The sequence below is a fragment of the Monodelphis domestica genome, chromosome 8 (assembly GCF_027887165.1).
Source record: "Monodelphis domestica isolate mMonDom1 chromosome 8, mMonDom1.pri, whole genome shotgun sequence".
Taxonomy (NCBI): domain Eukaryota; kingdom Metazoa; phylum Chordata; class Mammalia; order Didelphimorphia; family Didelphidae; genus Monodelphis; species Monodelphis domestica.
The window spans coordinates 75,111,553-75,129,040 of record NC_077234.1 but is presented as its reverse complement, the minus strand read 5'-3'; the positions used below and the strand labels follow the sequence as shown (position 1 = coordinate 75,129,040).

At 37.3% G+C, this 17,488-nt stretch overlaps 1 protein-coding gene across 1 annotated transcript in view; it reads left to right on the top strand.

The window, feature by feature from the left end:
- Positions 1-6,769: 6,769 nt before the first annotated feature.
- ATIC (5-aminoimidazole-4-carboxamide ribonucleotide formyltransferase/IMP cyclohydrolase) overlaps positions 6,770-17,488 on the top strand; it is a 30,753-nt gene continuing 20,034 nt past the window's right edge. Inside the window, exons 1-4 of the mRNA XM_007501783.2 lie at positions 6,770-7,049; positions 7,835-7,961; positions 14,005-14,081; positions 15,048-15,114. Coding sequence (XP_007501845.1) covers positions 7,031-7,049; positions 7,835-7,961; positions 14,005-14,081; positions 15,048-15,114 — 290 coding nt within the window. The 5' untranslated portion in view covers positions 6,770-7,030. The remainder of the gene's footprint in view (positions 7,050-7,834; positions 7,962-14,004; positions 14,082-15,047; positions 15,115-17,488) is intronic.

The following is a 17,488-nucleotide window of genomic DNA, read 5'->3' as shown; positions in this document are numbered from 1 at the left end:
GCAAGGTGACCACACTGTGTTCCCAGAAAAGGCAACAAAATTTAGACATAGTCTTCACTTTGGCTGAAACCTAACAGTTTCTCCTGCCACTCTCTTATTTTTAGAGTAACTATACTCAGGAAAGAATTCCTTTTACTTTTTATTGAATAATATGTTATACATAAATAAGGACAGGAGAAAAAAAAGTAAAAAGGTAGCTTTTTGCATCCATAAACCCAAAATAAAATATGGCCATTTGGGCTTTAACATGGGAGTAACTGAGTCATATATGAACATTTGAAAACTACTTTTCTCTGAATAAAATATGAATTTATTATTGCTATGGTTATCTGTAATTATATAGCTATAGTCAGTATGTCTAAAATTCATTTGATTCTACTCTTATCTCTTAACACTTCATATGACATCCCATATTTCTTTTCAGTATTCATATTTCTCATGGAATTTCTCTTATGGAACAATAATATACTATTGCATTCATGTACCATAATTTGTTCATACATTACCCAATTGTTAACCACCTAGTTTGTTTTGTTATTATATTGTTTGACTAAGAATATTTTATAGCTTACTCTACTCTTCCCCACTTACACCCCCTACCCACCCAACAGTTTCTTTTGGTTATAATTCCAGTTGTAGAACCATGGGGGCAAAGACCATGAACATTTTTGTAACCCTAATTATATAATTCTGTCCCATATTTGTAATGGATTGAAGCAATTCAGAGTACCACTAGCAATGTAGTAACATACTTATTTTTAAAAAATATTTTCTTAAAACATTAATATTGTACATCAATACAATCAGTTAAACATGTCTAATAACTATTGACATTTAAGTTAATTGCAGTTTAGGTAGTATACTCAGCTTCTTTTATTATAATACATTTTAATTTTGTCTAGATTATATGTCTACATAATTTTTAATATTCATTTTCTCATATTTTGCTAACTATATTCTCTCCCTTCCCCTCCCCCCAAAGCCAGGTAATATGATATAGATTGTACATACATTATCATGTAGTACATATATCCATGTTCATCATGTTGTAAAATGAGATGTATATTACTTACACTAGAAAAAAATGTATGGAGTAAATAAAGTAAAGAATGATATGTTTTAATCTGCATTTAGTCTCTGTTCCTTCTATGGCAGTGAACAGCCTTTTCTATCATGAGTCCCTTGGAGTTGTTCTGGATCCTTGCCTTACTGATAATAGTTGTCATTCACAGTTGATCATATATTATTGTCCTTACTATGTACAACCTTCTTGTTCTGCTCACTTCTCTTTGTATCCTTTCATATAATTCTAAGGTTTTTTTTTTTTTGGTCATCTGTTTTGTCATTTTTTATAGCACAATACTATTTTATTACAAGTATATACCATAATTTATTTAGTCATTTCCCAATTGATGGACATCCCTTCAGTTTCTAGATCTTTGCCACAACAAAAAGAACTGCTATAAATATTTTTTGTTGTGGAAGAGAGAAATGTTAAAATTAATGCAAGGAATGAATTTTGCTCGGTTATCTCATGAAAAGATGAGATGGAACTCTAGCTGACAATGGGGGATGGGGAATGGGACATTCCAGCTAAGAAAAGGAGGAGTAGTTAGAGGCTGCTGGTCTTTTCTCTCTTAGACTCGAAGAGGGAAGGAACAAAATCCTCATCGAGCCTACTTAGCTACAAATCTACAAATCCCTTGTTGAGCAGAAAAAGATCCAGAATAACCATGTGTTACAGTGGTGGGATAGAGACTTTTTCCCTTTGGGAGGACAATAGCCTATCCTTCAAAAGACTCATTCAAAACTCTATCTCTGTGACAAGAAATACCATCATCTTGAACCTATAAAGACATTAAGATCGCCTGGGACTTAGTCCCAGACTTGTGCCTCAAATCCCTGAAGACATCTATAGGAGGGAATTAGTTCAGGGACTTCCAGTTTCCTCCATCCTAATTTATACCCAACCCACTTATCCAATAAATAGCTATTTTTACTTTACTGAGAACTCAGACATCTTAAATGTACTAGAGGGGGATTACAAATATCATCAACTAAAGAAGAAAGAGACTGAAGGGGATTTTCCCTTACCCTTCAGCTCTAGTCAGATCTGACTCCATCTTCCAGACAGCTCTGTCTGGGAGGAGGGAGAATTGGTGTTGCTCTTTCTCTGTTCCCTCTCTCTCAATTACCTGGCAAAACTTTGGTACCTTTGATTCCCTGCTAGTACATTGTACAGGTTCATTCTTTCCCCCTACCTTTAATCTCTTTGGGATATAGACCTAATAGTGGTATTCCTGGGTCAATTGAAGGATATGCACAATTTGATGGCCCTTTGGGCATGGTTCCAGATTGCTTTCCAGAATGGTTGTATCAGTCCACAGCTATACCAACATTGTATTAGTGTCCTCATTTTTCCATACCCTTTCCAATGATAGGAATACTTATTTTATTTTCATTTTTTTGCCAATATCCTGAATTTTGAGACACTTAATTTCCTTTTTCTTCTCCTTTTCCTCCTCCTTCTTCTCTGCTTTTTTTCTCCCAACTTATTACATAAATAATTTTTTTTAAAACCCTTACCATCTGTGTTGGAATCAATACTGTATATTGGTTCCAAGGCAGAAGACTGGTAAGGGCTAGGCAATGGGGGTCAAGTGACTTGCCCAGGGTCACACAACTGGGAAGTGTCTGAGGCCAGATTTGAACCTAGGACCTCCCATCTCTAGGCCTAGCTCTCAATAGACTGAACTACCCAGCTGCCCCCTAATAAAATATTAAAAAAAATTTTTTTCCCCTAATTGAGATGTTCAGTACCATTTCATAGAAATGCTATTCAAAATAGAGATGTCAGAGTTTGACTATGTTTTGCTTTGGTTATGTGACATTTAAAAATGGTTGAGGTCTTAAACTGTAGTGATTAAAATAGTGGAAGATATAAATTGTGATAGACATAAGAGAGGGTGAGTTAATTTGACCGCAGAAATATGTTTCACTACAGTGTCTTGGGTTTTAAAATCAAATATAAGGTGGTCGCCAGGGAAATATTCCCAATTATTCAAATACCCAAGTCAATTGGGTTTTATAGAGATTTTAATTAACAATACAATGAGTAATCAAAGAAAAGAGAGAGAGTAAGAAAAGAATAAGTATGAAGGGCCTCAAGCCAATATGGCCTAGACCTGAGTCTTAGAAGAGAGATCAGTCAGTTTTTTATAACTCACCATAAGATCTGTCCAAGTAAGGATTTCTAATGACACCAGGCCAGCAGCATCTCAGCTGCTTTCACCAGCTCCCTCCTCCATCTGAATGTTTCAGAATCAGTCTCCTCAGAATGAGTCTCTCCAATCTGAATGTTTCAGAATTAATTCCTAGCTCTTCCCTGAGCTCTTATTTTTAAGGGCAAAAGTTCCTCTGTCACCTCCCCTAAGTCCTTACATCTACCAATCACTGTAGATGTTTCTAAAGGACCGCCCATTCTTAGTCCACACCTAAGAAGGTGTGGATTTTTGAGTAATTCACACCAGGAAAGCTCTGAGTAAGTTTTCCAGTTCTTTGTTCCTTGTAAATTCACAAGTTGACCTTTATAGGAACTTAGCTTAAGAAAAGTATGGGTTTAAGTACTTTTCATTATTCAGAAAAGAGTTTACAACTTTATCTTCCCCTAGGGCAGACCCAAGTAGGTAAAGTAGAATTCTCACATTCCTGCTTTAAGTAGAGTTCACTGCCCAAATGGGGAATGGTCTTAATCCAATCTTATAAAGTAGGGTCTGGGAAATTTTAAGGTTTACAGTTAGAACATATTTAGAGTATTGTATTTGGTTCTGGTGTCCATGTTTTAAGGGCATTGACACATCCAAAGGAAAATAATCAAGATGATGAGAGATATGAAAACCATCAACCAAGGATTGATGGAAGAAGTGAAGATGTTTAACCTAAAGAAGAGTAGACAGTTGGGGATATGATAACCATCTCCAAGTATTTGAAGAGCAGTTATATGGAAGGGAAATTAAATTTGTTTTGCTCCGACCCAGATGAAATACCTATGAGAAGTGGGGAAGAAAATAAAAAAAGACTGTTTTGTTCTCTATAAGGAAAGATTTCCTAATAAAAGCAGTTTAAAAAAATCCAGTGGGTTATCTTGGTAGGTAATGGGTCTGCCTCGTAGAGCAATCTGGAACCATGCCCAAAGGGCCATCAAATTGTGCATATCCTTCAACCCAGCAATACCACTATTAGTTCTATTTCCCAAAGAGATTAAAGGAAGGGGGAAAGAATGAACCTGTACAATGTACTAGGGGGAAATCAAAGGAACCAAAGTTTTGCCAGGTAACTGAGAGAGAGGGAACAGATAAAGACTGGTATTCAGTAAAGGCTGGAGGAAGTTTATTGGTGACAGTCATAAGAGGAATTTTTCATCATTAGCAAAAAACACTGTGTCAGGGGTGGCAGAAGACAGTCTGACAGTAGGTTCAAATGTATCAAAAGAATGGATGCCCCTAAAATGGCCAGGAGTTTGGTGTGCAAACCAAGGGTTTAGTATAGCATTTTGTACACTCAGGGCACTCAATGAAAACAAGACTTACAAGGAAATAAGGTATATAGTTTTCCCAAATATTTGTTGTAAAGCCAACATAGGGGTTAGCTAGGTAGCTCAATAGAGAAATAGCCAAGCCTAGAGATTGTTTGTCCTGGGTTCAAATTTGACCTTGTATATTTACTAGTTGTATGACCCTCCTCTGCCTATCCCTTACTGTCCCTCTACCTTAGAATGAATGCTTTGTATTAATTCTAAGACAGAAGATATTGTGTTTTTTTAAGCCAACATGAAGGAAGCTAAGCCCATTGTCTATGAGTAAAGACAAGATACATTTTGTGGTGTCTAACATTTGGTATTTAATCTTGATTTTTATTTATTTATTTGTTTATTTATTTATTTATTCATTCATTCATTCATTTATTTATTTTTGAAACCCTTACTTTTTAAAAAAAAAAAACAAATATTGTGTATTGGTTCCAGGGCAGAAGAGTAGTAAGGGCTAGTCAATGGGAGTTAAGTGACTTGCTCAGTGGCACACAGCTAGGAAGTGTCTGAGGCTACATTTGAACCTAGGACCTCCCATCTCTAGGTCTGGCTCTCAATCCACTAAGCTACCCAGCTGCCCCCTTTACTATTGATTTTAAACTGAATTCTTTGTGGAAATGTAGACATATGACAAATGGGAATTTTATTCCACCTTTCAATTGAGCATATCTATCTATCTATCTATCTATCTATCTATCTATCTATCTATCTATCTATCTATCTATCTATCTATCTGTCTGTCTGTCTGTCTGTCTATCTATCAACCTCACTTGCCCTGAGATTTTTCTTTTTCTACTCTTGAAAGGATTTTTTTTTTGGCTCCAGGGAAAACATTCAATTTTTTTTTTTATTATTCCTTTATTGTTCAAGTGATCCAAAATATTTTTCTTTTGCTATTGATTTTTACATGGAACTCTTCCAGATGTGAGATTGAAGATTTTACTTTAACCTTGCCAACTGACCTTTTCTTTTCACACACTTATGAAATTGCTTTCAGCTTCTCAAAACATGATGTATTGTTAGGCTTTTTATTTTTAGGCTGTTCAGAATCAATTCTAAGAATTTGTATTTGGATAGATTCCATATTCATAAAATATTCCAGATGCATGTATGTATTTATATACATATATATTATATATACACATGAATTATTTTTTATGGAAAATGTGTAAATATATGTGTATACACATCATTAAAAAAAATGAATTTGAACAAACTAGAGGAATCAGGACCTAAATTTCTTCACATTCTGATTCCAACCTAAAGTTCTAGATGTATTTCAGATCTAGAATATTAATATAATCACAACTCAAAGGCAACTGGGTAGAATGTTTCTGGCTAAAATCTTCTAACAATCTCAATATATATTTAATGGAAATTCCATTTCAAAAAATGTTTATTGACTAACTTCCATTCTCCTCAGAAGAGAGCTGAATGAAGCCAAAGCTGAAGCCTTAGAAAGTTCCTGAAAATCTATTATGGGGATTTGTATAGCATGTTTTAAAATTTAATATAGTCAGCAGTAGCTCCCCCCATATAGTTAGAATTCAGGGTCCCACTAATACTCAGCAATGTCTATGTTAAGATAAGAGTGGGCAAGATCTTAAGAGTATAACTAGGGAGGGGTACACATAAAAGCTTAGGAGAAGTGTTTAAAAGCTGGTTTTGAGAAGTAGACCCTTTATCTTACTAGTTGTCCTTGGAGGAGGGAGGGAAATGGTCACTTCAGACTTCTTTGCAGGGCAAGAAACTCTTTTCCAAGTTGCAAAAGTTATAATCCTGATTTAGATATTAGTTGTGTGAATATTCATTGTTTCAATTTTCTCTTCTGTAAAAATGGGGATAATAATGATAGCACTAATTTCAGGGTGTTGAGAAAATTAATGGAGATCAAGAATTGCTTTGGAAAGTGCCATATAAACACTTATTATCATTAGTGTCATATATTCACTCTCACTTGCACTAATGCACTTTGTAAGCCACCGCATGGAAGACCTGAAAAATGCTTTGGGTCACCGCTCTGAGGTATAGAAAGCAGGTAGCAAAATTGCTTTGACTGAAACAACTTAAGGCGGGCAAGAGGGAGAACACAGGGGACGGGATGACTTTTCTGTGCGCGCTCCGGGGCGGAGGGTGCCCGACTACGAGTCTCAAATACGCGGCCCCCACCATAGCCGGCTAGCTCCGCCCTGCCTCGCGCGCCATTACCAGTTCTGCCCTAGCTCCGCCTTCCTCGCCGTTTCCGGAGCAGCCCGCTGGCAATGGTGGGTGGGGCTGACTGCACACGTGGTGCGCGTACGCGTCTTAAACTCTAGGGTCCCCGCAGGGAGCGTGTTGGCCTTGGCCTTGTCTTCTTCTGCTACTCGCCCAGCTTCTCCGGGCCCTTAATAGAGCGCGCGCGCCACCCGCCCCAAGAACTCTTAGACCGCCGCTTCCTCCAGCATGGCTTCCCACCAGCTCGGTAATCATCTCCCCACTCCGGGCCCCCTATTCTACCCCTCAGGACAAGGTGGCATCCGCCCCCTTCGCCTGGGCTAGCGGTGCCGGCTCCGGGCGGGAGAGCCTGGGGGCACGGCTAGGCCTCGGGGTGGGCGCCCTCTCTATATCCGGAGCGAGGGGGCCCCCGAGGGCTGCGTGGGGAAGAGCTGAGCCTTACAGTGGAGGGGATTCCAAGTCCCATACTGGGTCTCGAATCAGCAGAACCGGATCTTGTCCCGGGTCCCCCAGGCCTTGATGTTCCTTCCTCCGCAAGAGCCGAACTCGAGTTTGGCACCTAGTGGCATGTGCGCTGTGGGATTCCCCTGTCAGACCGGGAGCGGGAACCCTTTTTGTCTTTGTATCCCTGGCACACAGTAGGAGCATAGTAAATGCTTCTCTCCTTGGTAGAGCCTGAATTTGGCTCCACATCTGGGGCTATCACAAGACACTCCTTTAACCTTGAAGTTTCTGAGGTTGGGATTTTCTCCACTGCCATCTAAGTTTGGTGGACATGATTTATTTCTTTTTTAAATCCTTGTCTTATGTGTTAGAACCAATTTGGTTCCAAGACAGAAGAGCAGTGAAGTCCCAGCAATTGGGTTTTAGTGACTTGCCCAGGGTCACATAGTTGGGAAGTGTCTTGAGTGCAGATAACATGATTTCTGTTTCTAGAAAAGCTGGGGTTGGTAGAGGGTGGATTGGGTGAAGAATATTTAAAAACAAAACAAACAGCAAAATACAATTTAAAACCTCCCTTTTTTTTTTTAGCCTTGCTTAGTGTCTCTGACAAAACAGGACTGTTGGACTTTGCCAAAAATCTGAATTTGGTTGGTTTGACACTAGTTGCTTCTGGAGGGACTGCAAAAGCTCTAAGAGATGCTGGTCTCACAGTCAGGTAAGATACTGCTTTTCTTTGTTTAAATATAAAGTTGAGTTAGTAGTATAAAGTTGCAAAAGATGCATGGTATCTTTGAGGTACAAGATACTTTGATTATTGTTTAAACCTTTATTTCCCGTCTTAACTTAGAGTCAGATAGTCAGACTTCTGTATCCTGCTTTTTTTTTTTAACCCTTACCTTCCATCTTGGAATCAATACTGTGTATTGGTTCCAAGGCAGAAGAGTGGTAATGGTAAGGGCTAGGCAATGGGGGTTAAGTGACTTGCCCAGGGTCAAACACCTGGGAAGTGTCCAAGAGCAGATTTGACCCCAAGACCTCCCATCTCTAGGCCTGGCTCTCAATCCACTGAGCTACCCAGCTACCCCCTTATCCCTCTTTAAAAAAAAAAAAACAACCAAAAAAACCTTGCTATCCATTTTAAAATCAACACTAAGTATGGGTTACAAATCAGAGCAGCAGTAATGGCTAGGTAATTGGATTTAAGTGACTTACCCACTGTCACACAGTTGGGAAGTGTCTTGAGGCCGAATTTGAAAATAGGACTTCCAATTTCCAGGCCTTACTCTTTAATTAGGGAACCAACTAGCTTCCCCAAGATAATCTGCTTTAATTTTGCTTCCAGTTTGTCATAGAATTATAACTTGGTTTAGGAAACTTTGGTGTGTATGTAAGAACTCTGTTCAATGGGAGATCTATTTTACATTTAGCACCTTAAATCTGAAGAATTAACTGAGGGAAGTAGAAATTGAGGAACTCCCTTGATCAAACTCTTCCAGAGTGTTAAGTGGAGTTTTTCTACAAGGCTCTACTAGTCATTTGTAGAATAGGTGGCTTATAGTAATAGTGGTAATTTCTCAATTGCGTGTGCATTTTTAAATGTCAGAGTGGTGTCTTTGTGAAGTCTTGAAGAACAAACAAAACATTCTGCTTTCAAAATGTTTTAAGTTGAAATGGGAGAATATTATGTGTTTAGATAACCAAGTACAGAATATATACACAATAAATACAAGTAAAAATAGTTCTTGATTTTAATAAATGCTTGTTGACTGATAATTGACAATAGAATTTTTCTAGGAGTTGGAGTAGAAATGAACTGGAGATGAGGCAATCAGGAAGCACTGCCCTAGACAGGACAGGTCCAAATATTTGCAGAATTGCTAATTTTTCCCCAGATTTCCTATTGAAGGCACAGCTATTCTCTCAATGTCATATTCCATTCTTCATTCTCTTTATAACCTTACATCTCCCTCTAGGAGATCTCTTTGCTTCTGACTCTTCTTTACTTATATGTTTACATAAGTATACTTCAGGCCCTCATTGCACTTATCCTGAATTATGGTAGTAAAGTAACTTAATTGATCTTCCTTGTGTATGTCTCTCCAGTTGGTCCTCCACACAGCTGCCCAAGTGTAGGGTCTGAGTCATGATATTCCACTGACTCCCAGTTGCCTCAGGGATCAAATATAAACTTGACAAAACCCTTTATAACCTCTTTGTTTTTCTGAGGTCTAATGCATCACTAGCCTTTCCACAGTCTGGATTAGTCAAATTGGCCTTTTTTCTATTGCTCAGACTTTGCCTTTATACTTTGTCTTCAGTGTCTGAGATATGCTTCTTCCTCACATCTACTTTTATGAATCCCTCTTTTTTTCAGGACTTACTTAGCTCAAGCACTGTCTTATACAGAAAGCTATTTCTTATTCCCCTAGTTTTTAGTAGCTTTCCTAAAAAAATTAACTTGTCTATCTTTTGTTTTCTCACACAGAGTGTGGGCTTCTTGAGGGTAGGAAATCTTAATTTCTGCTTTTATATCCTCATTGCCCAGCATGTGGGAAATGTTGATCAAAAATCTTCTACCAAAGGAGGAAGAGCAACTGGGAGGTGAAATATTGTATAGTGGAAAAACCATGTCTAACTGGAAAAGTACATGAAAGAAAGGTGATGTGTCTGGAAAGACTAGCTAGAGCTGTGTGGAATTTATCCCAAAGATATTTGGGAACCCCTGGAGCTTCTTAAGTAGAGAGTGACATGGTCTCTTTTGATTTTGAGAATATCTGTTATAACTCTCCGTAGAATAAACTGAAGAGAGGATAAAGGCAGGGCAATGGATTAAATGACTCTTCTAACTGATCAATTGAGGAATGACAAATGAGGCCTGAAATAAGATGGTGGAAATAAGGCTATGAGCACTTATTAATCCCTGACAATTTGCCAGGCATTGCTTTAAGCACTGGGAATACTAATTAATGCAAGCAAAAATGTAACTCCTGCCCTCTAGTTAATTATAGTCCAATAAGAGAAGATGGTGTCAAGTATGGAAATGTGTTAAAAAGGTCAGAGGGACAGGAGTACAGCATGAATGAACACATGTCTAGTATGGGCATCCTCCTTAAAATGGAGGTTCTGGGAAGGACCAGTCAGTCAAAGACAGGCCTCAGGGGTGGATGGTACATCTAGGAATGGAAGCAATCTCCAGAATAAAAGATTATTTTGTGGCATAATAATATATAGTCTGTGGGGAACAAATGGTGAAATCAACAAAACTTCCATCACCTGATTGTTTGGAGGTTGGTCAGTTGAGAGGAAGAAGAATGACTTCAAAATTATGAACCTGGTAACGTGATTATGGTATCCTGGACTAGCTGTGGCCTCCAGAACTCCCTGCAACAAAACATAAGTAACATTACATTTTAAAACTCAGTCATTATGTGGCCTATAGGAATCCTTTCCTATTGATTAGATTGTTTCTATTTGAATTTCATACCACCATCCTGTACAACTCTCTAGAATTAAGAGTGAAAGATGAGTTCTATTTTAGGCTTTAGTTGGAATGGGATGGAAGGGAAATATCTTGTAAACAGTTGCCTATAAGGAGTAGAATTGATATCCAAGATTTGTAAATTGTTACTTGTCACAGCCTTGTGAAGCAGATATAGAGGTATTGATTGGGTGGTCAATCTGTTCATAGCATTTGACTCTAAGATGATCAGGTTTCTGAAAGTAGAACAACTATAGGGTTAAAAGTTACTTGATTTCATTTTCAGAGTCAGTCCCCTTAATTATTTTATGCAACTAGAAACATTACAAGTTCTTGGATTTTCTTTTAAAAGAAAAAACTTCAAATTGAAATAGTTCTAGAATAAAATTCATGTTTTTTTTTTTAATTCATTTTCTCATTTGTGTGTGTAGCCAGACCTTTTATGCTTATGGAAATAATTCATTTTTCACACAGTATAGTATACTCCTTGAGAGCAAGGACTATATTATTGTTTTTTTTTTCTGTTTCCATAGGACTTAATGCATGGCACATACATGCTATTTAAATGTGCCACTTAACTGTTGAAATGAGAAGTTAACCATGGTACACTGAATTTATAAAAAAAGATACATTTATGAGAGAGAAGGCTTAAGCAGAGCTTCAAGTTGTAATTGTAGTTGAGTATCTATCTCTTCTGGACATAAATTTCCATTTTATCAATCTGTGCAAAAATGATTTTCCTAATGGCACAAATTAAACCTGGTCAGATAGTTGGTATTGGTCATTTGCACATATTCCTTCTTAGTTGGGGTAGGTAATTCAGGAAATCAGATTGTTGTCATTTCCATACTTGTTTAACAAAGAATGAAGGCCAATGTTTTTAGGAAACTCATACCAAATTCTTAGTCAGAGGTGTTTCTTTGGTCCAAAATTATTTCTAAGAAATTGCTACCAGTGCTAGAGTGCCCTTTTTCTTGGACAGTGCTTGAGACAAATGATTTTTTTTTTACTTTTCCTTATTTTAGATGCCATAGAAATTTATACCCATGTTTACATGTCATTGATGTTATCTGTGACTGCATGAGATCTTCAGGCACTACTCTTGATTCATTAATGCCATTGGAAGAACTCATATCTCATGGAACCCATTTAGAAACAGTCTTTTTAAGTTGAAGGTTTTTTAGGGCATCTAATTTTAAACTATATTATGTTGATGCTTCTTAGCTTTAGTGTCAGGTAGTTGATTCTTGCCCTAGATTTACAAAGGTCTTGCAGGCATTATGTCTTTTATACTTGAGATTTGTCCAATTTCAAAGGAAGTGACAGTCCTACATATGAAGATTGTTAATGCATTAAGTTTTATAAAATATGTTTAGTTAACTTAAAATTTCTTTTAAAAATTTTCAGATATTTTATTTCCCAGTTATGTGTAAAAATTACTTTCAACATATGTTTTCCAAGATTAAAAGATTCAAACTCTCTTCCTCCCATCTTTCCCTCTCTCCACTCAGAGGGTAAACAATTTGATCTGAGCCATATATGTAGTACCATGCAAAACATACTTCCATTTTGGCCATTGTTGTAAGAGCACACTCATACAAAACCAAAACCCCAAAATAAAACCATAAATACACTGATATAAAAGACAGCATACTTTCATCTGCGTCTCTTTCTCTGGAGGGGTATAACATTTCCTGTCATAAACCCTTCAGAATTGTCCCAGATCATTGCATAGCTAAGAGTAGCCAAGTTTTCACAATTGACCATCATGCAACATTGCTGATAGTATATATAGTGCTCTCCTGGTTTTGTTCGTTTTACTCTGCTTTAGTTCATGTAGATCTTTCCAGCTTTTTCTGAAATCCTGCTTATCATTTTTTATAGCAGAATGTAAAATTTCAGGGCAATTTACTACTATATTGCAGAAAATAGAATATGTTTCAACATTTGTTCAGCAAAAGGAGTCAGGTTTTTCGATTCATGCCTATGAGGTTTGTCAACCTGGAAAATACATAGAACTACCAGAGTAGTAATAAGTCTTTAATCAGCGTGAGGGAGATTATAAGGGTCACCAACCTAGTGACCAGTCTCCACAAAAACCCACAGTAATCTATTGGGTATTTCCATTGAACTGCAGAACTTGGTCTTGATATACTTTTAGGGAGTGTAAGAGGCAGGACAAAAAAGTGGTTTGCATAAGTTCACAAACATGACTAGAGAAACATAGAGAGATTGGGTGAAATGATACAAACTGAAGTAAGCAGGTTCAGGGAAACAATAGACTAAGGAACCATAACAATTGAAATGGAAGTAAAACAATTGAAAATATTGTGGACTTGTAAAGAGCCAGGCTGACTTGCAAGAAGAAATAAAATATGAGAAGATATACTCCATCCTGATTTTTTTTTGTAAAGATGGGGAATGGATATCTCTTAGTGAGATGTATGGGATGGGGTTATTTAGGGAGGACTAGCATCTCTGGTACTAGGGCTTACTAAGCTCCTTTTTAGGATTGCTAATTTATCTACCTATGGTGTCCACATTTCTCAACTCTCACCTATGACTCCAAGAAGCTGTAGTTTTCACATTGGCCACATCTTGGTAAAACTGTCCTGGCAGACTGGCTAAAGCAGGTTGAAGGTAGCTGAAAGGGCTCAAACCTACTTTATGGTAAGAGGATGTCTGCCTGAAGCATGTGAAGACTTCCTTAGCAGAATAGGCAGATGAGATCAGTTTGTTCCAGTGGCCATGAAGACAGCTAAACCAGGCCTAATGTAGCATTTAGGGCAAGGCCAGTCAGCAAAGACTCCTAGGTTATCCACTGCATCTCCAATAATTCTGACTTTTGTCTTGTCACTGGACTTTGATGACTCTGGAAAAGAGAATGAGACAGATAACTTTGTGCAACTCTCCCTTACTTAAACCCAATTTACTCAAATGTCAAGACATCACTCTCTGATGTCACAGGTCTTCATCAAAATGAAGAATGAACAATTTATATATACCTCAGTTTTTTTTCCAATGTATTGATTACTTCTGCTAAAAATTTTATTCTACTAAAAGTTCTTTCCTGTAATAGATGGCTCTACAAGTCAGAGGGGAAAGGAGACATAGGCAAGTCTTGCTGATTAAAAACAACAGCTATCAATAAGCACGTCTTAAAAATAAATGTCCATTTATATGATTACTTATCATTATGCACCTTAAATATGTTTATGAAATTAGGAATTGTGTGATTCATTGAAAAGAAACCATTGTACTGTTCTTTTTTACTTTGTAGAGATGTTTCTGAACTGACAGGATTCCCAGAAATGTTAGGAGGACGTGTGAAAACACTGCATCCTGCAGTACATGCTGGTAAGTACTTGCTGGGTGCACCTGTTGATGCATAAGAATGATTTCCAAGAAAATTGTTGAATGGCTTACTTAATAAGTGAATAGAAGGAAAGGTCGACATCAGCTTCTATCTTCCTCACTCATTTCAGTTGCCAAGTTTTGTCAGTTCTTCATAACATCTTTTGATTCCCTTTCTTGTACTCACTGACATGGCCACTCTCCTAGTTGAAGCCCTCATCACTCCAATAACCTCTAATTGGTCTCCAGTCACCCAGTCTCTCCCTTTTCGCATATTGATATTCCAGAGGTCTTAACTGTTCTGTTGTTCAAGAAGCTTTACTGATGTGTTATTTATTTATTAAATAAAAGCTACCCAGTCTGCTATTTAAAGCTCTTGATAGATGTATTCTTTGCCTTCCTTTCAATCCTTGTTTTGCAGTTTTTCATCTTCTGCTAAAACTGTCCTATTTCCTTTTCTTTTCTTGCCTCCCATATTTTACACAGTTCTGGAATATACTCCTTCACCTTCACTTTCCCATAAGTTTAATTCTAGTGCCACCTCTTCCTTTGGGAAGCCTCTGGGAGAAAGGACCCTGGGAGCCACCAGAAATATTTCTTTTGCCTACTTTTTAGGACCTTATTCTGTATTTCTTTCTGCCATCCCAGTCCTGATCAGGACGATTGGTCTAGGTAGATCATGCTACTAAGTTTACTTAACATGCACCCCCTTAAGTTTGGCCACTGCTCCATTTGCTCATCATGCCTACCAAGATTCATTTGTACATTTGTGATTTTGAGCTAGTTTTCCACTATGTCCACTCGTTTTGATTGTAACTATATATTGGGTAGTAGAAGGAAAATAAAAATGACTCAGGGGCTCCTGAAAAATGGTTGCATACAATGATACTGATTTTAAAAAAGGTAAAACTGGAGCAAGTAATTTTTGTTAATATTGTTATTGAATTTTTTTCTAATTTTGATTAACAGGAATCTTGGCACGCAAATCTCCAGAAGATCAAGCTGACATGGCCAGACTTGATTTCAGTCTTATAAGGTAACTTTTCCAATAATAATTAATTTCACAAGATTGGCTAGAGAAATGCTAAATATGTTGCTGTGTTTGACTAAAGGAAGAGCTCTGTCCTTGAACTCTAGCAGCAAAGATGATTGACAGGGCTTTGGCCTCAGTTGTACTGCCTCTGACTTTAACTTCCATTCACATTGTTGAAGTGGTTGTGCATATGGTTCTTTTGACCTTACTTGCTTCAACTGCAAATTTTCCTGTACTTCTGAATTCACTTTGGGTATGCCACCTGACATAATATTTATACACTATGGTTTATTTAGCCATGCCCCAGTTGAACATCTGATTTGGAAATTTTGGGTTTGCCCATCTTCCTGTTGGTAACCTGCTCAGAGCTGCCTGATTGATGTTACTGAAGCATAGGCCACGTCAGCTTCTCCAGAAGCTCCTCTGACTCCATCCTGTCTCTAAGATAAAAGGCTATGCCCCTCTGCTATTCAAAGTCCTTCATTGTTTGGTTCTTTACTTGCCTTTCCATTCTTAGTTTACATTTCTTTATTCACCCTCTCCCAGGTTGACTTACTTTTCCCTTTGTTTCTAGCCTCCCATGATTTGTATAAGCCTGTAATACAAACCATTGTCTTGACAGAGCTGGTTCAGGTGCTGCCAACTGTGAGGGGAAATGGTGCATAGTGAACCAACTCCAACATTTCTATGTTGCATAACTTTAAATTGTTTTCCAAAAAAGATTGAAACAATTGACAGTTCTAGGCAGTGGCCAGTTAATATCTTTGTATTTCTATAACCCTTCAAACAATAAATTTTGTCATAGTTTAGTATTTTTATTAATTTGAAAGGTATGAGGTGATATTTCAGAAGTGCTTTAATTGGCACTGCTTTGATCAGTAGTACCTTTGAACATTTTCCTCCTAGTTATTGACAACTTAATATAATTTATCCATTAAGAGATAACTTTCAATGTTATTTTTTCATATTCCTATAGAATTTAGATACCATATTTTTCAGACTTATAAAAAGATTTTTTCTACAAAACTTATTTTTTTATTTTACCTGAATTGATTGTTTTGTGCAAGATTTTTTATTTTATGTGACCAAGATTGCCTACTTTGTCTTTTATATTCTTCTCTTGCTTATATCTAATTATGATGGCCCTTTCTAATAACCGTGAAATCATTTTTCCTATCTCTTGGTTTTATTAGACTATTTATGTTTAGGTTATTTACAGTGTTGCAATTGATTACAGTATAAACTAGTATATTATAAATATATCCTGAACGAATTTATAAATCATATAGTTGTCTCCCTACCCTCTTCTTGTTTTAGATGGAGAGGGGATCAGGCGAATAGAACAGGGGCTGAGAGACTTGGTCAAAATCACTTTTAGTAAGAAAGAGGCAGATATAGTGTCCAGTCTGTTGATTAAGTCCAATGTTCTTTCTCATGAATCACACTGGCTATATGTGTACCAAGCTACTGAAATAACATGAAAGATATTTTTTGTTGCTTTTTTCTTTCTTACATCATTGCCATTTCTCACTTTTCTTGTTTTTGTTTTCATCTCTCCAGGGCTTTTATACTTAGGGAGAGGACAGCCATTGTAGTATGTAAAATAGCAAGTATTTATTTAGCTCTTTTTTTTGTTTGCAGAAAACTTGCCTTATCAGCTCCTTTTATCCACACAGCAACTCTCTAAGATTGATACTAATTGTTACTCCCATTTTACAGATGGGGAAACCAAGGTTGGGGTAGGCTAAGTGATCTAAGCATAGTCACATGCCTAGTTAGTGTCTTAAGGCAGGACTTGACTCTAAATCCAGCCCTCTTTGCATTGCATGCTCTGAACCTCCTCAAGGCAAGAGGAATTTTTTGAGGAGGGAAATGAAATTTGGGATGTGGGACAAGTCCTCCCAACCCAGCCTATTTTTCTCTAGCCCCAGAGTTTACTCCCTAAAAGGCAATAATAGCATTAAATAATTCTGCCAAACCTCAGGGGTTTGTTTGCATGTGGACAGAAACAGCTATTAAGATAACTTGTCCAGTTAGTATATTTTGAAGTCTTGGGCTCATAGATGAATTCTTTTATGGTTAAGGAGACAGAGGTCTAGAGATATAAAGGGACTTGCTCAAGACACATAGGAATTGAAACTAGATCTGTTGGCTCCATATCCAGTATTATTTCAGTTGTACCATATAGAACTTCATCAGGCTTAAGAAGGCACCTAGTAGACCAATCATATTTATTGACCGATATATGCACACTGAATTTAACTTCTAGATGTTGGTAAAATGCACCACTTTTTTTTTTTAAACCTTTCCTTCTGTCTTGGAGTCAACACTGTGTATTGGCTCCAAGGCAGAAGAGTGCTAAGGGCTAGGCAATGGG